Raw genomic sequence first — 22453 nt, 5'->3', positions numbered from 1 at the left:
CAATTCTAATCTCCAGAAAGTCAGCAGTTTTTATAAGGATGTTTTTTCAGATAGCAAAAAGCAATCCTTTCCATTCTTTAGAAATTCAACAATATCAGTATAAGCTTGCTTTATCTCTTGTATCAAGATTGCATTTCTAAAAAATTATTAGGAGCATATAATCTAGGTATTGCAATAGGCCACGAAAATTAAAATTCACGTTATGTAGGCACGTAATCTGGATATACCAGAAGGTGTCATGGGATCTGCCTTTGAAAGTAGTTTATAAATTGATCTCAGCCTCATATATTCTTTTATATTTTTAAATTAAAGTGCTTTAGAAATTCAGCCTTGTAATTAAGATAATGTTTACCATTCAAACCTTATCTCCTGAAAAAGAGCCTGCCAAGGAAATGGAAAAGGTATGAGCAACATGGATTGGGAAGATGTGGTCTCTTTAAATGGTAACAGCCTTTTTATGAGATCGTGAAAGAGGCCAATGACCCCTGAAAAACCCAACTGCAGGGGAGAAACCACTGGGTACCACCCAGCCAAAGAAATAGACAATCAGAAACAAAATAAGGGCTCCCACAAGATCCTAATTTTATCACCCAAGGCTCCAATGATGAAATGTGACCTTCTTTTGTGATAAACTAAGTTATCCCCAGGGCTGAACTCTGGGAGGAGAGGCAACAAGCTTTTTTTGAAATTTGTGGGGGAAAAAACAATGCAGTCCATTCTATTAAATAGGTTCCTATTTAAATATGAAGTTATCCCCACAAATCTCCTGAAAATTATTTTCCTTGTTAACCTGTACACATTATTAAATGCTCCATTTCCCCCTTTTTTGTGACTTTTATTTATTATAGAGTACTTAAGTCCTACAAAAAGGTATATTTACAACCAAAAACTAATTCCACTTACATTTTTCATTTCTGATGAAAATTGAAGTTTCAATATTTCTCAAAATCAATTTTATTCTACCCTAGAATATATTGAAGAGTTCTGAGTGCTACAGAGATAGATATAGGATAACACGATCAGAGCAGAAAATAAGAGAATAGTGTCTCTGTTATTAAATACAGATCATAGGTCCTAATTATTTGCAATTGATACTATTCTGTGGGTTCTTATTTTCCTGGAAGAGAAAACAAAATGAAACAAGCAAACAAAACTCCCAACAATTGTGAGATATAAAACATTAGTTAACAAATCTTTTCACCACAGGGCACCACAAATAAAAATTCTTTTTACTAAAATATCCTTCTGATGTAGAGGACTAGAGCAGTAGGAGATTCAAGAGGCCAACACATAATTTGAAATATGAAAAGACACGATGCCAACCTAAAGTAGAGAGTATAAGGTTAAAGACAGAGGGAAGAAGTGGCAGGAGCAGGCAATAAATATTTGACTGTCTAAGGATTGACTATTCACAAATAATTTAAACTTAACCTAACCAAACTGGTGAACAAATAGGATCAGGTATTTTCCTCAATATTATTTGAGCTTACTAAGTACTCAATCTTTCCCTACAGAGGGCCTTTTTTATAATTACTGAAGTAATTCCCTGGTCTAGAAAATAAAAAGTGACTTCATGAACTATGTCAGTTGTCTGTAAAGGACAATATTGACAACAGCACCATGTCAGAAAATCCTCTCCCACCTCCATCCCTCCTCCTTCTCCTGGATCTCCCAAAGTCCCTTGGGCAGGAAGTGGCTGAACTGATGTAACCATCCAGCCCGCATGTCAATTTAAAATTATATTGCAACCCTTCCCACTACCAGCAGTGGCCAAAAAAGTGGTGAGTATTTGCATTCATATGGCTGGAGGCAAAAGAAGCTCTGATTTCAGAGTCACTCCATTCAGCTCCTTAGAATTTAAAGGCTACTGCACTTGACTGAGAAATACAAGACTTACAACGTTTCTTTTAAAAGGCACCACCTGACTTAAGTTTCCTCCAGCAACTAAGTTCTACATCTAAAGGAAGAGGAGGTGGGCGGGCGGCTTGCAGTTCCTAGATAGTCTTCTACCACAGGAAGTGTGAGAGCCCTCTGCACAAGGAAAGGCTGTTCAAGGAAACTCACTAGAATGCCAGCAGATTTAGTCAAAGGCTCCTTCCATATGTAAAACACCCCTGCTGCCCTGCAGAGAGCAAGAAAAAAAAAGCCTAAGAGAGCCACAGAAAAGGGAAGGGAGAAGTTAAAATGGAGATGGAAGGATTCTTCCAAAAACAAGAAAAGTATAAAACACACTGGGAATAGTAAAAAGCATAAGAAGGAAGAAAATGTCTAAAGGGGAAGGGCGAGTGGGAGAAAAACTAAGGGGAAGACTTTTGTAGTAATAAAGCTAGAATGTAAAAAAGATAACTGGGATCAAAACGCTGAAGACTAAAGGTAAAAAGACCTAGGGGAGAGAAAAAAGAAATTTAATTGTGCAGGGAAAGAAAAATAGATGCAAAGAGAGAGTGGGGGAGGGGATGGACAAACCAGATAAAGAAGATTGGAGAGGGAAGAGAAACAAAGAGCAGAAACAGTGGTGATCCAAACCTCAGACCCATCAATTCTGGAAAACCAGAGCTGAGTGCCATAGTTAATTCTCATTATAATGGTAAGTGATGGTCGCAGAGTTGTAAATCTGAGCTACTAATCTGTGCAAAGAGAAAGGGACAGTGTGTGCTAATAACTCCAGAATATCTTGATTCTGAAGTTTAACCGAAATCATAACCTGGCTTTAAACACTGTCAGAGGCTGACAACCAACCTATTTAAGATCCCTTACTTGGGGAGGGAAGTGTAACCCAAAACTGGTAAAATCAGGAAACACGCCCAAAATCACAGTGCCAAAGTCTTTCAGTTCTTGGAAATAATACGGACTAATCTCCAAGCATCTCCTTATCTATGCACCTATCTGGTGCACCACCCTTGTTTAATTGTAGTCATACATTCCTGATATGCTCTAAATAATTCTTGACCTAACTGGTTAACAAGCCCCAAATACAAGAGTATAGATGCATATATATTTGGCATCTTGGGCCTTAAGAAACCATCGTCTTTATTTTACTTCATATCCTCGGAGGGGGAGGAGAAGGGAAGGTGAGCACATTTCGTTCAGGGCAGACCTGAGGCTGCTACCCTACAGCGCCGCCCTTCAACTCATCCCGGTGCGGTGCGCAGCGCACCCGGCGGACACTAGACCGTGCACCTTATCTGTAACTCGCTTAAGTCTCGAAGCACTTAACCTTTATCTCTTCATAAGCTATTACCATTACGTATTGTGCAGCTCATTTGGTGCCCGAGAGTGGAACCGGGGAGAAGTGGCACAGGGGTGACCTATGCAAAATGGTTAATTTGGGAAAATGACGAGTTGGGGGCGGGGGAAAGACTCCTAATCCAAGCAATTTTTGTTCTTGGTGATATATTCATTTTTATTGGGTCAGAAATGCGCAATTTGGGTTCCCCATTCACGTGGAAGGCTGCTGGGGCGGGTTGGTAACCTCCTGACCACTTTTAGTGGAACTACACGGACTGCAAGTAGCCCTTCCAGAAGCTCTATCAGTTGAGGGTGTGGATGAGAAGCAGGGCCGGGAAGGGAGGAAGAGAGGAGAGGGGGAGAGGGAGAGAGATCCAGCCCCGTCCCTCCACGACACGTGAAGTGCCTGCGGCCCTGGCCGGGACTCGGCCCCTCCCGGACGGCACCGCTGGTCGGAGGCACCCAGCTCTGCGCACCTCCCACCCCGGGGGCCAGCTCCCCGGACCCTGCGGGTGGGACCAGACCGCAACGCCAGCGCGCTCCGCAACCCGGTGGCGCCCAAAAGAGGTTTTCAAAAGCCATTTTGACAGAACACTAATTCTACTCCCTATTCCCTACTTCCCGGATCGCTGTAACTCCAGGTCACCTCGGGTCAGACTCTAAAGTTTCATCTATGAAGTCCCTTCCCCGAAATGCTCAGGGAGGGAAGTGCCAACAGTTTCCCAAAGAAATCTGTCCCCTCACAAGCATGGGGGAGGGAGAAACCCTGTTTGGGGGTGCGCTTGATTGTGCGCCAGGACGGGCTCCTCACCCGCAACTTGCCCTAACTCTGCCTTCTCACCTTAAGGAGCCAGACCTGCGACTCTCCTACGAGGCGCATCAGTCTCCGGCACTTTCAGGGATCCCCGCAGGCACACTTGCCCTCCCCCAAGCCCGGTTTGCGGCGGCGCCCGGGGTCCGAGCCCGCGGCGCCCCCGCCCCGCTCCCCTCGTCCAGCGCCGCAGCTGGGCCTCCGGGGCCGGCGGCCGCGTCCTCCGGCCGGGAGCATTGTTTACCACCCGCAACAAAAGCGCCCCAAGCGGCTCGGGGCAGGGGGTCGCCGCGGGGAGTGGGCCCACCCTAGCGGACCCGGAGGACCCGCGGACGCCGAGCTCCGGCCCTCACCCAGCCCTAGCCGAGTACCGCCCCTCGCACCCCCTTCCGGCCTCGGTGTGAGGGTCCCTGCAACCCTGCCCTCTGCCCCAGCCCCAACTCACCACTGGCCGGCGCCGGCTCCGAGGGCAGCGCGCGTGCCCCAGGCTCCAAGCCCGCACCAGCCCTCGGGTAAACTTTCCAACTCGCGCTGGTCCCCACAACTTGAGAGCCCAGAGTCTCGGCGGGCACGAGGGGCGCGAGCGGGCCCCGGGCGGACACCTACCGGCTGCCTGGCAGGGTCAGGGCCCGAGACCCTGGGGTGGGCGGCAGCTTCCCAAAGGTCCACAGAGGAGAAGCAGGTAGAGTTGCATGACTGGGGCGGGGCAGGGGGTTGTCCCAGGGGGCAGACCCGGGAGCCGAGGGGCCGGCGGCTGCGCGCACAAAGCAGTGCGGGAGCGGATTGCGCTGCCACTCCCCGCCAGGTCAGCCCCCCGGAGCAGTAGTGTCTCCCCAGGACAGACCTCTGGGAGTGAAGCAGGGGCTCTGCCTTTGCTGGACCCTGCACCGCTGAGCGAGAGTCAAAACGCGAGCTGGATTTCCCCAAACTGGAGCTGGACTCCCCTCTCGACCCTTACCCCTCCCGTTAGCCCTCCTCTCTCATAACACCTTTGTGTGGTGTGGTGTGTGTGTGTGTGTGTGTGTGTGTGTGTGTGTGTGATGTCAAAGGAGAGTATTGGATAGGGAGAGAGGTGTTAAGGTTTTCTTGTCATTATCTTTTTTCGGAGGAGTTCTTGGGCTGAGAGAAAAATTTTAGGGTTTCTAAATTGAATGTTTATAGATAGATCAAGGGAGTGCCAGATCAGAGATGACACAACTGAGCAATACCTGGGTTGCAGACAATGGTAAACTGCCCTCAACACTAAAGAGAGGCCAGAGGACGGTTGTGTTTCCTTGACTCAACCCTTGATGTCTGCAGATGTATAACATTTTTTGTTAGCTATCTGGCCTTGTATGTTGAGGGTGGTCATATTCACTTTATGCATGAAAAATTGAAGGCATCAGAAGAAGTAAGTTTTTAGCATTAAAAGGAATAACCAAGTGGCATTATGCCAAAACTAAGACTCAATGGGGCATTGGAATTTCTCCCTAAATGTTTGATGGCTGTTGCTTCTTCCAGCAGTCAGACATTACACAGACAAGGGAATCCAGATCTTTCACGGGCTCACCATGGTAAGGAAAATGCTGTTCATGGAACTATCTTTCCTCCCAGGTCAAACTTCAACCGAAGAGAAAGATTCATTCTGTCATTGCCTTCAACACCATTCTACCCCCATTCTGCACATAATTTGTATTCTTGTTATACTTGCTTTAATAAGCATAACCAGATTGTTCTTTTGAGATAGATTCCTAAACTTTCAACCTTTGTCACTGATTGATTCATTCAAATTTATTCTTCAGCCAGGATATAGGTATACAGAGATGAATAAAAATTGCCTCTTGCCCAGGAAGAACACACATTCTGGGTTGGCAAGCAGAGCAAATGAACACTACAGTGTTTTCAGTGCTACAGTCAGATAAATACATTAGTTGGAGGAAATTTAAAATGTGGCTTTTAAAATAAATCTTATCTTAGGGGCACCCGGGTGGCTCAGTCGGTTAAGCGGCCGACTTCGGCTCAGGTCATAATCTCGCAGTCCATGAGTTCGAGCCCTGCATCGGTCTCTGTGCTGACAGCTCAGAGCCTGGAGCCTGTTTTGGATTCTGTGTCTCCCTCTCTCTGACCCTCCCCCGTTCACGCTTTGTCTCTCTCTGTCTCAAAAATAAATAAACGTTAAAAAATTAAAAAAAAAAAAAATAAATGTTATCTTCAAAAACGGACTCTTTTCAATGTTTAAAAAAACCTAATTATTAATATCTTGTCAAAAACAATCTCCTAGGACTTAGATGAAAAGAATGTTGGGAGAGTTTGACTCATAACTTAATCTCTGTAAAGAACAAAAAAGAAAGAACATTTGAAAAACAAGAACAAAGGGGAAAAGATTATCATGAAATAGCAATATCCTGGCATTTGTCAGTTAACTGAAATGACTATCTTTAAAAAGTATTGGGGCGCCTGGGTGGCTCAGTCGTTGGGCGGCCGACTTCGGCTCAGGTCATGTCGCGGTCCGTGAGGTCGAGCCCCGCGTCAGGCTCTGGGCTGATGGCTCAGAGCCTGGAGTCTGCTTCCAATTCTGTGTCTCCCTCTCTCTCTGCCCCTCCCCCATTCATGCTCTGTCTCTCTCTGTTCATGCTCTGTGGCTCAGTCCTATAAGCAGCCAACCTTGTCTCAGGTCATGATCTGGCCATTCATGAGTTCAAGCTCTGCTTAGGGCTCTGTGGTGACAGTTCAGAGCCTGGAGCCTGCTTTGTATTCTGTGTCTCCCTCTCTCTCTGCCTCTACCCTGCTCGCACTCTGTCTCTATCTCTTAAAAAATTTTCAAAATAATAAAAATAAAAACTATTGAAATGGGGACCTGGGTGCCTCAGTCTGTTAAACGTCTGACTCTTGATTTTGGCTCATCTCACAGACATGATCTCATGGTTCTGATCTCAGAGTCATGATCTCAAGGTTTGTGAGTTCAAGCTCTGCATAGGGCTCTACACTGACAGTGTGGCACCTGCTTGGGATTTTCTCTCTCTCCCTCTCCTTCTGCCCTTCCCCCATGAGCTTGCTCTCTCTCTCTCTCTCTCTCTCTCAAAATAAATAAACATTAAAAAATTTTAAGTATTGAAATGGGAAAATCACACAAAGATGTAGAAAAATATCTATGGTAACACTCATTCTCTTCATTCCGTAAATGTTAGTTGAACCTATACTATGTGCCAGGCACAGTTCTAAATCCAGGGAAGCAGCAGTGAGCAAAATGAAACCTCTGTCCTTGTGAAGCTTGCATTCCATCATGGAGTGGGGTTGGGGCCGAAAATGAAGAAGTCAAATAAGCAAAATATATATAATGCATCAGATGGTCATAGTCAGAGGGAGTGGGAGAAAAACAGGCAAGGGGACAGGAAGTGATGAGGAAAGCTGCAATTTAAAATTTTTTTTTTAATGTTTATTTATTTTTGAGACAGAGAGAGACAGAGCATGAACAGGGGAGGGTCAGAGAGAGAGACACACAGAATCTGAAACAGGCTCCAGGCTCTGAACTGTCAGCACAGTGCCCAATGCGGGGCTCGAACTCACAGACCACGAGATCGTGACCTGAGCCAAAGTCGGCTGCTTAACCGACTGAGCCACCCAGGCGCCCCAAAGCTGCAATTTTAAATACAGCAGTAAGCTCATAGAGTAGGTCCGAAAAAGATAAGAGAGGGAGCTGGGGGGGGGGGGGTGGATTTTATGTGTAGGAAAGAACAAGTGTAAAGGTCCTGAAGGTGGGATTGTTTTTGTGGAAATACAATAGTTTTCACTGTGTTTCACAACAGGAAGACATTGGAAACTCTATGTGCCTGTCAGAAAAAAAGTATAGATCACTCCCATTGGCCAAGTCTGGGATAATTTTGAATTTGGAAAAGAGATTTCCTCTGGAAAAACAAATTTGGGAGACATCAGCATGTAGATGATATTTACAGCCACTCTGGTATCTGAGTCTTAACATCTCACTGAACAACATCAGTCAATCTGATCCTATCCAAAAGGTGTCTGGGGGCGCCTGGGTGGCTCAGTCAGTTAAGCGTCTGACTCTTGGTTTAGGCTCAGGCCATGATCTCATGGTTTCATGAGTTCAAGCTCCGAGTCAGGCTCTGTGCGGACAGCGCAGATCCTGCTTGGAATTCTCTCTCCCTCCCTCTTTCTCTGCCTCTCCCTTGCTCATGCTGTCTCTGTCTCTCTCAAAAATTAAATAAACTTAAAAATATATATATTTAAAAAAAGAAAGAAAAGGGGTCTGATTTGATATTTTCATAGAAACTGAAAGGTTGAACAATACATGAGGAACTAGACAGTAATATGAAATGTCTACTCAAGGAGAAGAAAAGGAAGTGAAATTCTTTCCAGAACTCATTATCCAGGAATAAATGTTTAAGCAGTTTCCCACTTTCCTTACAGCTACCTCACCTTATTCTTCCTTAATAACAAAGCAAGAATTCCTGTCTTATTCCAATCATCTCTCTAGAAAAGAGATTTATTTACACATATGTGGGTCCTGGAACTGTGTTGGTTTAACTTCCTAAAGATATAACTAATTTCGTCTTAGCTGCCCTGCTTACTAATTTACCTTAGGCAGTGCCCTAGGGAAAAAAAAAAAATAGATATACTCTCCTCAAACACACATGCATATACACAGATACACATGCATCCCACACACAGTTTCTACCCTAAAGAAAATAATCTTGGGGTGCCTGGGTGGCTCAGTTGGTTAAGCGTCCGACTTCAACTCAGGTCACGATCTCGCAGAACGTTGAGTTCGAGCCCTGCGTCGGGCTCTGGGCTGATGGCTCAGAGCCTGGAACCTGCTTCCGATTCTGTGTCTCCCTCTCTCTCTGCCCCTCCCCCGTTCATGCTCTGTCTCCCTCTGTCTCAAAAATAAATAAACGTTAAAAAAAATTAAAAAAAATAATCTTGATTCTCAAAAGTTTTTTAATTTGGCAATACTGGAAAAAGACAATCTCTTCAACAAACGGTGTTGGAAAAACTGGACAACCACATGTAAAAGAGTGAAACTGGACCACTTTCTTATACCATACATGAAAATTGGGGTGCCTGGGTGGCTCAGTTGTTTAAACGTCTAACTTCAGCTCAGGTCACGATCTCTTGGTTTGTGAGTTTGAGCCCCACATTGGGCTCTGTGCTGACAGCTCAGAGCCTGGAGCCTGCTTCAGATTCTGTGCTTCCCCCTCTCTCTGCCCCTCCCCTGCTCTCACTCTGTGTCTCTCTGTCTCTCAATAATAAATAAACTTTAAAAAAATTATTTAAAAAAATTTAAAAAAATAAAAAAGAAAAGAAACTCAAAATGAATTAAGGATTTAAATGTGAGTCTTGAAACCATAACAACCCTAGAAGAGACCAAAGGTAGTAATTTCTCTGACATTGGCTATAGCAATATTTTTTAAGGTATGACTCCTGAGGCAAGAAAAGAAAAGGAATAATAAACTATTGGGACTACATCAAAATAAAAAGCTTCTGTACAGCAAAAAAACAAAAAACAAAACAATCAACAGAATTAAAAGACAAGCTACTAAGTGGAAGAAGATATTTGCAAATGACATATCCAATAAAGGGGTATGTATCCAATATATGTAAAGAACTGATACAACTCAACACCAAAAAAACAAATAATCCACCTAATAAATGGGCAAAGTTCATGAATAGACATTTCACCAAAAAAGATACACAGCCAACAGACACAAAAAGATGCTGGTTCATTTGGTAGAGCACACAACTTTTTTTTCTTTTGTTGTAATGTTTTTGAAAACATCTTTTTTTTACATTTAAAATTTATTTTATTTTATTTATTTTTGGGGGAGGGAAGAGGCAGAGAGACGAGTGAGAGAATCCTAAGCTGTCTCCACGCTGTCAGTGCAGAGCCTAATGTGGAGCTTAATCTCACTAACCGAACCATGAGATCATGACCTGAGCTGAAATCAAGAGTGGGACACTTAACTCACTGAGCCACCCAGGTGCCCAGAGCATATGACTCCTGATCTCAGGGTCTTGAGTCAAGCCCATGTTAAATGTGGAGCCTACTTAAAAAAAAAAAGAAAAAGATGTTCAACAGCACATCATCTGGGAAATGCAAATTAAAAGCACAATGAGATATCATCTCACATCTGTCAGAATGGCTAAAATCAAAACACACAAGAAACAACAAGGGTTGGCAAGAATGTAGAGAAAAAGGAAGCCTCTTGTGCTGTTGGTGGGAATGTAAACTTGTGCAGCTACTGTGGACAACAGTATGGAGGTTCTTCAAAAAATTAAAAAAAGAATTATCATATGATCCAGTAATTCCACCACTGGATATTTACCCAAAGAATATGAAACATGAATTTGAAAAGATACATGCATCCCTATGGTTATTACAGCATTCTTACGATAGGCAAATTATGGAAACAGTCTAAGTGTCCACTGATAGATGAATGGATAAAGAAGAGGTCTCTCTCTCTCTCTCTCTCTCTCTCTCTCTCTCTCTCTCTCACACACACACACACACACACATGCATATACACAGGGAATATTACTCAGCCATTAAAAAGAACAAAATCTTGCCACTTGCAGCAACATAGATGGATCTAGAGAGTATAATACCAAGAGAAAGAAGTCAGACAAATAGAAATACCATATGACTTCACTTTTATGTGGAATTTAAGAAACAAAACAAATGAGCAAAGGGGAAAAAGAGGGACAGAGAGAGAAACCAAGAAACAGACTCTGAACTATAGAGAACAAATTGATGATTACCAGAGGGGAAGTGGGTGGGGGATGGGTAAAAGAGGTGAAGGGGATTAAGTGTACACTTATAGCACTGAATAATGTATAAAATTGTTGAATCACTTTATGTACATCTGAAACTAATATAACGCTGTATATTAACGATACTGGAATTAAAATAAAACAAAAAATAATAAAATAAAAATTTGGCAACACTGTCCTAGTATTGGTGAGGAATCCTGGTAGTATAAATGGCTAAGAAGACAAAGTATTTTCTATATGGAGCTCAGGGATGGATGGATGGATAGATAGATAAATAGATAGATAGATAGATAGATAGATAGATAGATAGATGTAATGTAGGAAGGGGAGAGCTAATTGTCCCTTGGTGATCTAGCACAGCACATTTGCATGATCCTGGGAGATAGGAGGGGAGGCTGGGCAAGATAAATCTGCAGTAGTAGCTTAGCACTGAAAAAGAACTACGCTGTCAATTCTGCCAGGAGTTCAAGAGAGCAAGAAAAACTTAGACCAAAAAAGACCCAAACGAATTACTCGAGAATTTGCACTGAGCAAGTTTGCAGGAATTGGCATTTACTGGTCAATTTAATGGCAGACACAGAACTAAAATCTTTTTCTTACTCAAGTTTTTAAATTGAATTCAACAATTGTCAAGAATACACATGGTATGGGGCGCCCGGGTGGCTCATTCGGTTAAGCATCCCACTCTTGATTTCAGCTCAGGTCATGATCTCACTATTTGTGGGTTTGAACTCCATGTAGGGCTCCATGCTGACAGTGTGGAGCCTGCCCAGGATTCTCTCTCTCCTTCTCCCTCTGTCTCTGTCCCTCACCTGCTCATGTTGTCTCTCAAGAATAAATAATTTTTTAAAAAAATTTAAAAAAAAGAATACACAGGGTACATAGAACACATAGTAGGTGCAAACCAAAAGACACCTCCATGGGGGAGGCAGAAGAAAGGAAATCAAAGTAGTAGAAAGAAGGAGAAGAAAATTGGGATTGCCAGAATTGTTTTGGAAGGAACTAGAATTACCATGTCTTCACAGTGATTGTAAAGCATGAAGATATATTCTAGTTATAATGAAGAAACAAGATCTTTTGTATTATAGACAACTTCCAAAAGGACCAAACCCCCAATGGAGAACTGTCTGCATGTGGTCAGGTGAGCCTGTTTTGGTGCAAGCTCCTTCCCTACTTCTTATGACAAGATTGTAGCCATTTGCTACATTTATGTCTTGTCCAACTTCCGGCAACTTCATTGGTAACCTTTTCAACCCACTAATTTAATTCTTCTTTTGACCTCTCCCAAACTCAACCTGGAAACACCCTCACTTGGCCTTTACATCCCCCTCATCCCTTTTCTCTACTGCTTGTAAGCAGCAGAATTCTCTCAGACTCAGCCAGCTTCAAAATCTTAGGCCCTAAATCTGCCTGAAGTCTTTATTGCTCCTCAACAATCCGTGTTTGTGGAGATTTTTAGCCTCTTTCTGCCATGGGACCTGTTCTAAGCCTTCATTTTTTCCTCACCTCCAAAGCTGCCCATAGCTCAGGCTGTCAAGTAAGGTCTTCAAGCAATAGATTTCTTACCTTTCCCACCCTTCCTCCGCAGTACTATTTCCTTCCTTAGCTGAAGTTTCTTGCCTTGTTATATGACTGTTCCTTAACTTCTTCCCCTTGAGCCCATAGTGTCCATGCTACTTTATTTAAACCTTTTTTTTCTTTTTTTCTTTTTTCTTTTTTTTTTTTTTTTTTTTTTTTACTGTTTTTGAAGAGCTCTTCTCTTAGTATCTCCAGTTCGTCTTCAATGCTCCATCTTCTCTGCTGTCTAGAGGTATTTTTTTTTTCCCTAGGTAGGATTCACACCCAGCACAGAGCCCAATATGGGGTTTGAACTCACAACTCTGAGGTTAAGGCCTGAGCTGAGATCAAGAGTTGGAGGACTAACCAACTGAGCCACCCAGGCGCCCCAGAGTCTTTATGCGTATCGTGCCTAGGTCACCCCTTTGCCTGATCTTGTTCTCCCATTTAACTTAAGTTCCATTTCTCTCCTTGACAAATGGTATTTCTTGCTTTTTCTTGTTCCTATAACACCTATTTATTCCTGAGTCCACTGACCCACTCCTGAGGTTACATTCACAACACAGTTTCGTTCTCCTTCCTGTCCACGCTTAATTTTGAAATGCCTCCATCCTGGAATTATGTAACACATGCAGTCCATCCTTGTTCTTCTCTTACACATCCAGCCAAAATACTTCACCATCTTCTCTCTCTTCTTCAAAGTTCTCTTGGCACTCACTGCAAGCACTTTAGGACCCGCAGAACACTTCCAAAGCTGGATCTCTAGCACAGAATGCTTTGCTCTGTGAACTTCAGCCCATTATCTCTCACCTCTGAAGCCATATGCAATGTTCCTGATCTACTTTCCTTTCATTTTCACCTGAAACATGCTGGGATCTGCTCCACTCTGATGTTTCTCTGTGTCACATGAGATGACCTCTACTTATTAGGCACTTGAAAAGCAATTGACTGAATTATTTCTGGCCATTTTCTTCCTCCTCACTGAAGATTCGTTCAAAGCTGACTTAATTACCCTGTGAGTCTCTCCTAACAAACTTATTTTGTCTGGCTTTGTGAATAGAAGGGATGGAATGGTTGGAACAGATACAGGTCTGCCTGGAATGTCATCCCTTCTGTTCTGTGTCTCCTTCCTCTATATTGCTCTTATTCTTGTCAGCCTGGCAAACTTATCCTATCCCTCAAAACCCACCTCGCAGAGCTCCTTGAAGCCTCACGTAATGACCCAGGCAGAATTAGGAGTATTGCCGCTCCCCTGACACTGCTTCTGTAGCATTTCCACATCAAGCACTTCTCACACACTCTAACCAGTTACCAAGTTGTACACCCTTCAAAGGGCTTATCTTTCATTTTATATTCCCAGTGCTTAGCGCAGGACTTGGCACATAGCAAATAACAAATAGCTCAAGAAATTTTTGTTAAATGCCTCCCTGGGGTCCTATCTAAACTCTAAGGCTGCAATCGCGCAATTCTATGTTGGCACAACTGAGACTAACTTCTTGATAAACTTCACAGTGTCATCATACCTTAAACATGACAGTAAAAGACCTACACTAGGCCCACACAAAGCAGGATCTCTGTGGGTCCCTTTCCCATCGCCTCCCCTTATATATAAGAAGCACTTCAAAAATATTCGTCTTTGCCTTGAAGATCTGCGAGGTCCTTACCATCTCTAGAATTCTGTTATTTAAAATCCAGGAGGGGCACCTGGGTGGCTCAGCCAGTTAAACGTCTGATTCTTTTTATTTTATTTTATTTTTTAATATATTTTTGAGAGAGAGAGAGACAGACAGACAGACAGAGCACAAACGGGGGAGGCACAGAGAGAAAGGAAGACACAGAATTCAAAGCAGGCTCCAGGCTCTGAGCTGTCAGCACAGAGCCCAATGAAGGGTTCAAACTCATGAGAGCCATGAGATCATAACCTCAGCAGAAGTCAGAGGCTTAACCAACTGAACTACCCAGGCGCCCCAAGCGACCAACTCTTGATTTCGGGTCACATCATGATCTCACAGTTTGTGAGTTCAAGCCTCATGTCAGTCTCTGTATGACTGTGTGGAGCCTGCTTTGGATTCTCTCTCTCTCTCTCTCTCTCTCTCTCTCTCCCTCTCCTCTCTCTGCTCCTCCCCTACACGTGTGCATGCTCTCTCTCTCTCTCTCAAAATAAATAAACTAAAAATAAAATTAAAATTAAAAAATTAAAAAAAAATTTTTTTTTAACGTTTGTTTATTTTTTTTTGGGACAGAGAGAGACAGAGCATGAACGGGGGAGGGGCAGAGAGAGAGGGAGACACAGAATCGGAAACAGGCTCCAGGCTCTGAGCCATCAGCCCAGAGCCTGACGCGGGGCTCGAACTCACGGATCGCGAGATCGTGACCTGGCTGAAGTCGGATGCTTAACCGACTGTGCCACCCAGGCGCCCCTAAAATTAAAAAATTTTTAAAAATCCAGGGGTGCCTGGGTGGCTCAGTCGGTTAAGTGTCCGACTGACTCTTAATTTTGGCTCAGGTCGTGATCTCACAGTTTATGGGATCAATCCCTGACTCGGGAATCCCATCTGTGATTCTCTCTCCCTCTCTCTCTGCCCCTTCCCTTCTTGCACTCTCTCTTTCTCAAAGTAAATAAATAAACATTAAAACAAAATAAAACAAAATAAAATCCACTGACAACTCAGTTCCTTTAGAAAACTGTTCTTGAACAACTCCACCAAATGTAGATAGCCTCTGAATTATCATCCCTCTTCAGCATTCATGAAGAATAGTGTTGAACTTTATTAAGTATGTAAATATGTAACTGTTCATTAGTATTACATATGTCAATATTTTATTTCCCCAATTGCCTGAAGGCTTCAGGGAGACACTCATACTTTCTATTTCTTTTGTATCTTATCTTTCCATAGGACTTCATACCATAATACCCTCAATAAATATTGCTGACAGACCAAATATTGACTGACAGAAGCAATTGGATAATATCTCCAAAGTGTTTTTATCTTCTGGGACGAAAACAGTAAGTAAATCCATCAGTGTTATTACTGCTCAAGTGTGTGAATAGCAATTGCTACTGTTGATCAAGGACCATCTTTACAACATTACACTCTGTTCTCTAAATAAATATGGCTTAACTTGCAACTTAAGTGCCCCAAACTTCCAAGTTTATCTTTCTAATGTTAAGTCCATTTTTGAGGTCAGATTATTTCAACCTAGACCCTTTGTAGACCTTTTAAACTCAACATTTCCAAAGCTATATTTATTACTCTTTTTTCTTGCATTCTAATCACTGTAAGATTATTTTGTCTTTATTTTTATTTATTTTTAATTTTAAAAAGTTTTATTTATTTTTTTTTTTGAGAGAGAGAGCACGAGTGGGGAAGAGGCAGAGAGAGAGAGAGAGAGAGAGAGAGAGAGAGAGAATTCCAAGCAGGCTCCACACTGTCAGAGCAGAATCGTGAGATGATGACCTGAGCTGAAATCAAGGGTCGGTTGCTCAACCGACTGAGCCACCCAAGTGCCTGTATTTATTTTTAATTTTATTCCAGCATAATTAACATACAGTGCTTTATTAGTTTCAGGTGTACAATATAATGCTTCAGTAATTCCATGCTACTCAGTGCTCATCATCCAATACTGTATTATTCTTTTGTTAAAAAATTTTTAATGCTTATTTGTTTTTGAGAGAGAGAGACAGAGACAGAGAGAGAGAGGGAGCGTGAGTGGGGGAGGGGCAGAGAGAGAGGGAGACACAGAATCTGAAGCAGGCTCCAGGCTCTGAGCTACAGCACAGAGCCCGACGTGGGGCTCTAACTCCTGAACCACAAGATCGTGACTTGAGCTGAAGTCGGACACTTAACCGACTGAGCCACCCAGGTGCCCCTTATACTGTATTATTCTTTTTTTTTTTTTTTTTCAACGTTTTATTTATTTTTGGGACAGAGAGAGACACAGCATGAACGTGGGAGGGGCAGAGAGAGAGGGAGACACAGAACCAGAAACAGGCTCCAGGTTCTGAGCCATCAGCCCAGAGCCCGACGCGGGGCTCGAACTCACGGACCGCGAGATCGTGACCTGGCTGAAGTCGGACGCTTAACCCACTGTGCCACCCAGGCGCCCCATACTGTATTATTCTTAAAACACTCTTTTTCATTGGCTTCTATAACTCTTGTTTTACCCTCTACATCTTTAGCTACTTCCTAGTCTCCTTTGCCAGTCTTTGATTCTCTATCTAGACATTAAGTGTTCTAGTTACCCAAGGCTGAATTCTAGGTTCTCACTTTCTCCTTAACCTTGATTTACTAATGTTACATCTTTAGCCCAGGCTGCTTCTTATATATTCAACTCTTTAGTGTCTCTTCTTGGGTGTCTCTAAGGCCTCTGCATACTCAATAGGGCCCAACCAAGTAACTCATCCTTTCCTCTGTCCTTCCACTTTGCTCTAAACCAACAGTAAACTGATTCTCTTCTAGTGATCCCTGCCTCGGTGGTGAATCCATAAAATTATGTTAACAGGAAACTAGGAATTATCCTTGACATCTTCCTCTCCCCATTGCCTTATTGAATCCCTTGCCAAGTCTCATCCATTTTATCACTTCAGAGTCCATTTATCCATTTCCCTCCATTTCTGTGGCCTTTACTCTAGACTAAGTGCCACATCTTGCAATAGTCTACTCATATCTGCTTTTGTCTCTGTTACATTATCCAAGCTATGGGCAAGGATCTTTTTTGAAATGTACACCTGACCATGTCAACCACAGCTTAACACTTTGGCTTTGTGTTGCTTTTAGGATAATGACAAGACCTCCACAGTGACTACGAGGCTTCTAGTGGCTATAAGATTTTATATATATATATATATATATATATATATATATATATACATATATATATATATATATATATATATATATATGTTTCATTATTTATTTTTGAGAGAGAGAGCCTGAGTGGTGGAGGTACACAGAGAGAGGGGGACAGAGGATCTGAAGTGGGCTCTGTGCTAACAGCAGAGAGCCCAGTGAGGGACTTGAACTCATGAACTATGAGATCATGACCTGAGCCAAAGTTGGACACTCAACCAACTCAGCCACCCAGATGCCCCTAGATTTGACCTATTCTCTATTTCATCTTATATCACACACTTCCTAGTTCTTCCTACTCTAGTCACAGTGGTTTTCTTCTATAGTTGCAAACCACTAATTTTGTTCTTATGAACCAGTTAATTTCATTTGCAGACAAGTTTCATTGTAGGTTGGACAAACACTTTGACACTTCTCCAGTCTAGCAGCTCCCTCTATTGTCTCATACATTTGTCAGCATAGGTGACCTGCCTGATCCCTGGAAGGCATTTGAATTCTTGACCTTTAAAAGACATAGTGTAGTAATGTATTTGAGGTTGTGATCAGACCTTTGAAAACACCAGCTCTCCTACCAGAGGCTCTGTTTCCTTTTTGTGCAATGCTTTTTCTTACGCCTTTCCTCAGTTAAGCCCTTGTCATCCTCCACTTCTGAGTTTAAGCATCACTTCCTTCCTCAAAGAAGCCTTCTCTAAACTTATTTAGGTCAATGGGGCACCTGTGTGGCTCAATGGCTTGAGTGTCTGACTTTGGCTCAGGTCATGATCTTGCAGTTTATGAGTTGGAGCCACACATCGGGCTCGTTGCTGTCAGCCTGTGGGGGCAAAGCCCTCTTCAGTTTCTCTGTCCCTTTCTCTCTCTGCCCCTCCCCTTCTTGCATTCTCTCAAAGATAAATATTTTAAAAAAAAAGTAAATTGTTTTAGGTCAAATTACTTTTTTATGGTTTTATATCACCATGTACTAAACCTCTCAAACGTACTAATCTCAGTTTGAATTTTACATGAATTGCTGTGATTATTTGATTAAGATCTGTCTTTCCCACTGGAGTATAAGCTCCCTGAAGGACATGGGCCAAGTTTTTTCTTTGTTTTTAAGGTTTTATTTTTTTATTAAAATATTTTTAATGTTTATTTATTTGAGAGAGAGAGAGAGAGAGAGTATGAACAGGGGAAGGGCAGAGGGAGAGAGCGGGGGGAGACACAGAATGCAAAGCAGGCTCCAGGCTCTGAGCTGTCAGCATAGAGTCCAATGCAGAGCTCAAACTCACGAGCTGTGAGATCATGACCAGAGCCAAAGTTGGACGTCTAACCGACTGAGTGCCCCAGGTGCCCCATTAAGGTTTTATTTTGAAGTAATTTCCACATCCAACATAGGGCTCGAACTTATAACCCTGAGATCAAGATGGACGATGTTTTTATCAACTATTGCATCTCTGATGCCTACCATCTGTACAAGAAATACCTATTGAATGAATGAAAGAATATATTAGGTCAGTTCTGTAAACAACTTCTAGTTCATTGCTATATCTAATTGTAACTACATTGACATAATACAATTCCTCTTCTGCAATATTCTTTCTCCTACAACTGCCTGGAAAACTCTTACTCATTTTTCAAGGCTCAGCTCAAGTCTCTTTTCCTAATCTCCTCACTCCTCCCATAGAATTGGTCTCTCCCCTCTTTCTGCCTTATAGTACTCCATGCATACTCCTAATATAAAATAGGTAACTGACAAATTGTGCTCACTTTTTGTAGCTGCTTGCTCTCTTACAAAAGACTTTGTAGAAATGTTGTCTTATTAATTTGTATATCTTGGTCATCTAACATAATGCCTGGAACACAGTAGGTAGACAGTGGATGTGTGTTGACTGAATGAATATAGATCTATTCTGTAGGTCTAGGGGTGTACATACTAAGGAAGTGAGAGGAATATAGCACCTAATATGTGCTGAGCACTGCAGTAGCTCTTATGCCTCAATGATCTCATGTGATATTTGCATCACATGGAGGGGATCACTCACATTTTACAGATTAGAAACTGATACTCGGATATTTAATGAGTCCTTAAGATCATTATCTAAGTAGAGAACATTCAATGCTTTGGTTCTTTCTTATTCTACTGTGTTGTTAGAAGTTAATGCGCAGCAACTAAAATTTAAAAAATTAATGTGAAGATTTGATGGGCTTCAGAAAAAGACTTGACTCAAAAAATGTCAGTTTTGGGGCACCTGGGTGGCTCAGTCGGTTAAGCGTCCAACTTCACCTTAGGTCATGATCTCACAGTTCATGAGTTTGAGCCTTGCGTCGGGCTCTGTGCTGACATCTCAGAGCCTGGAGCCTTCTTTGGATTCTGTGTCTCCCTCTCTCTCTGCCCCTCCCCACTCGTAGTCTGCCTCTCTCTCTCTCTCAAAAATAAATAAAACATTTAAAAAATTAAAAAAAAAGAAAAATGTTGGTTTTCATTTTTTCAAATACCAGATTATTAAAACCAAAATAAAAGAGAAATCTGAAGCAATTTCCTAAAATTTCTGCTCTCCTTATTAGCTTTGACCTTATGTTCACAAACTTTTCTCAACTTCACATTAGCCATGGAAATCTGATGTCACAACTTCAGAATATCTAATATTATTTCTAGAGTTGAGCAGCACCTGGCCGGCTCAGTTGGTAGAGCATGTGACTCTTGATCTCAGGGTCATAAGTTCAAGCCCCACATTGGGCATGGAGCCTACTTAATTACAAAGAAAAAAAAGAGTTGAAAATATTAAGAATTATGTTCATCTCATGCAATTTCTTAATATCTAATTACCATAGATCAAAAATATAACCAAAGTATGCTTTAGAAAATATCCAAACCAGGGGCGCCTGGGTGGCGCAGTCGGTTAAGCGTCCGACTTCAGCCAGGTCACGATCTCGCGGTCCGTGAGTTCGAGCCCCGCGTCGGGCTCTGGGCGATGGCTCAGAGCCTGGAGCCTGTTTCCGATTCTGTGTCTCCCTCTCTCTCTGCCCTTCCCCCGTTCATGCTCTCTCTCTGTCCCAAAAATAAATAAACGTTGAAAAAAAAATTAAAAAAAAAAAAATATCCAAACCATAAAAAAAGTGTGTAATGAAAAGTAAAAGGTACAGGTCTCCTAAGTTTCATCAGTCCCATCCCCCAGAGGTAATCACTGCTAGACAGTGTCTTGTGTATCATTTCAGAAATAGTTATGGCATTTCTTCTGATATACTAAAATACGCTATATGCATATAAAAGAAAACAAAGATGTCCAATTTCATGTGACGTTGCATAACATCTAAAACATTTTAGGAATGCCTGCGTGGCTCAGTTGGTTAAGCCTCCAACTCTTGATTTTGGCTCAGGTCATGACCTCATGCTTTGTGAGATATCATGCTTTGTGAACCCCTACATTGGACTCCACCTTAACAGCAAGGAGCCTGTTTAGGATTCTTTTTTTTTTTTTTAATTTTTTTTCAACGTTTTTTATTTATTTTTGGGACAGAGAGAGACAGAGCATGAACAGGGGAGGGGCAGAGAGAGAGGGAGACACAGAATCGGAAACAGGCTCCAGGCTCCGAGCCATCAGCCCAGAGCCTGATGCGGGGCTCGAACTCACGGACCGCGAGATCGTGACCTGGCTGAAGTCGGGCGCTTAACCGACTGCGCCACCCAGGCGCCCCTAGGATTCTTTCTCTCCCTCTCTCTTTCTGCACCTCTCCCGCTTATGTGTGTGCACGTGCATGTGCTGTCTCTCTCAAAATAAACAAATAAACATTTTTAAATATTTAAAATTTTGTTTGTGGATAAATTCAACACCGAAGGAGCAAAGGTCTCCAGGCACCTGGGTGACTCAGTCAGTTGAGCGACCTACTCTTCATACTGGTTGAGGTCATAACCCCAGGGTCATGGAATCAAGCCCAGTGTTAGGCTCCTGTTGGATTCTGTTTCAGATTCTCTGTCCCTCTCCCTCTTACCCTCGTGTATGCATACTCTCTCTCCCACTCTCCCTCTCTCAAACATAAGTAAATAAATAAAGGAGCAAAGGTCTTGTGTTAGACATAGGATAAAATATATATGACCCAAAGTTATTGAAATTAGTTAGGCATCTGTGACACATTCCTGACAGATACAAGTAAATGAAAGTCTGCGGTCTAAAAGACTCTTTAACAGAACACTTGCATATAGCTAAGGTCCATGACAATGTTTATTAAAATGGCACTGCACTTAGGGGCGCCTGGGGGGCGCAGTCGGCTAAGCGTCCGACTTCAGCCAGGTCACGATCTCGCGGTCCGTGAGTTCGAGCCCCGCGTCAGGCTCTGGGCTGATGGCTCAGAGCCTGGAGCCTGTTTCCGATTCTGTGTCTCCCTCTCTCTCTGCCCCTCCCCTGTTCATGCTCTGTCTCTCTCTGTCCCAAAAATAAATAAACGTTGAAAAAAAAAAAATTAAAACAGCACTGCAGGGCATCTGGGTGGTTCAGTCCGTTAAGCATCCCACTCTTGATTTCAGCTCCTGTCATGATTTCACAGTTCCAGCCCTGCAATGGGCTCTGTGGTGACAGAGCCTTTGTGGAGCCTGCTTCAGATTCTCTCTCCCTTTCTCTCTGCCCCTCCCCCACTCAAAAATAAATAAATAAACATTTAAAAATTGGCACTCCAATTTCTCCCTATTTCACATAACACGGTGGTGCATGTGGGGATGGGAAAGTTTTCAAAGAAGGCTTTTCAGGTAGTTATTGTTATATATGGTCTACATGGTATTCATATATTGTCATATTAAAAAAAAAAAAAAAAAAAAGCTTTTGTCAAAACTTTGTCCTTTGCAGGAGATGCCTGGCTGGCTCAGTCAGTAGAGCATGCTACTCTTGATCTAGGGGTCATGAGTTCAAGCCCCTCTTAGAGGGTAGAACTTAAAAACAAAACAAACTTTGCTTTGGTATTTTGTATGTTTTCACTCAAATGCTGCATTATACATACAGTGTTTATTTGAAAATTATTTTGGCTTGGGTGCTTGGGTGGCTCAGTTGGTTGAGTGTCCGACTTTGGCTCAGGTCATGATCTCATGTCTTGTGCTGAGACAAGCACATCGGGCTCTGTGCTGACAGCTCACAGCCTGGAGCCTACTTTGGATTCTGTGTCTCCCTCTCTCTCTGCTCCTCTCCTGCTCGCACTTTTTCTTTCTCTGTCTCTCAAAAATAAACATTAAAAAAATTTTTTTGGCTTTTTTTTGCTGTTGTTTTTGTATTTCATC

The 22453-nt window shown here is 42.6% G+C and overlaps 2 protein-coding genes across 6 annotated transcripts in view; one reads left to right on the top strand and one right to left on the bottom strand.

Moving 5' to 3' along the window:
* TET1 (tet methylcytosine dioxygenase 1) overlaps positions 1 to 4877 on the bottom strand; it is a 135667-nt gene extending 130790 nt beyond the window's left edge. For 4 of the 5 annotated variants that reach the window (XM_045437614.1, XM_045437617.1, XM_045437619.1 and 1 more), the window contains exon 1: positions 4485 to 4877. The gene's annotated coding sequence lies outside the window, so the exon portion shown is untranslated. The remainder of the gene's footprint in view (positions 1 to 4484) is intronic. The other variant, XM_045437616.1, reaches the window with a different exon arrangement.
* LOC123577293 (basic proline-rich protein-like) lies at positions 3977 to 4865 on the top strand. The gene is made up of 2 exons (XM_045439387.1): positions 3977 to 3996; positions 4076 to 4865. Exons 1-2 carry the CDS (start codon positions 3977 to 3979, stop codon positions 4863 to 4865), a joined length of 810 nt encoding a protein of 269 aa, XP_045295343.1.
* Positions 4878 to 22453: the final 17576 nt, after the last annotated feature.

The sequence above is a fragment of the Leopardus geoffroyi genome, chromosome D2, assembly GCF_018350155.1.
Source record: "Leopardus geoffroyi isolate Oge1 chromosome D2, O.geoffroyi_Oge1_pat1.0, whole genome shotgun sequence".
Taxonomy (NCBI): domain Eukaryota; kingdom Metazoa; phylum Chordata; class Mammalia; order Carnivora; family Felidae; genus Leopardus; species Leopardus geoffroyi.
Note: the sequence above shows the minus strand (reverse complement) of the source record. Positions and strands in the feature narration are given on the sequence as shown.

What these genes read in the sequence shown, in the direction of transcription:
- LOC123577293 (XM_045439387.1), top strand. Translation starts at nt 3,977, where the DNA reads ATGGGGGAGGGAGAAACCCT. An exon ending in ATGGGGGAGGGAGAAACCCT is followed by an intron (nt 3,997 to 4,075) that starts GTTTGGGGGTGC and finishes TCTCACCTTAAG; the next exon opens with GAGCCAGACCTGCGACTCTC.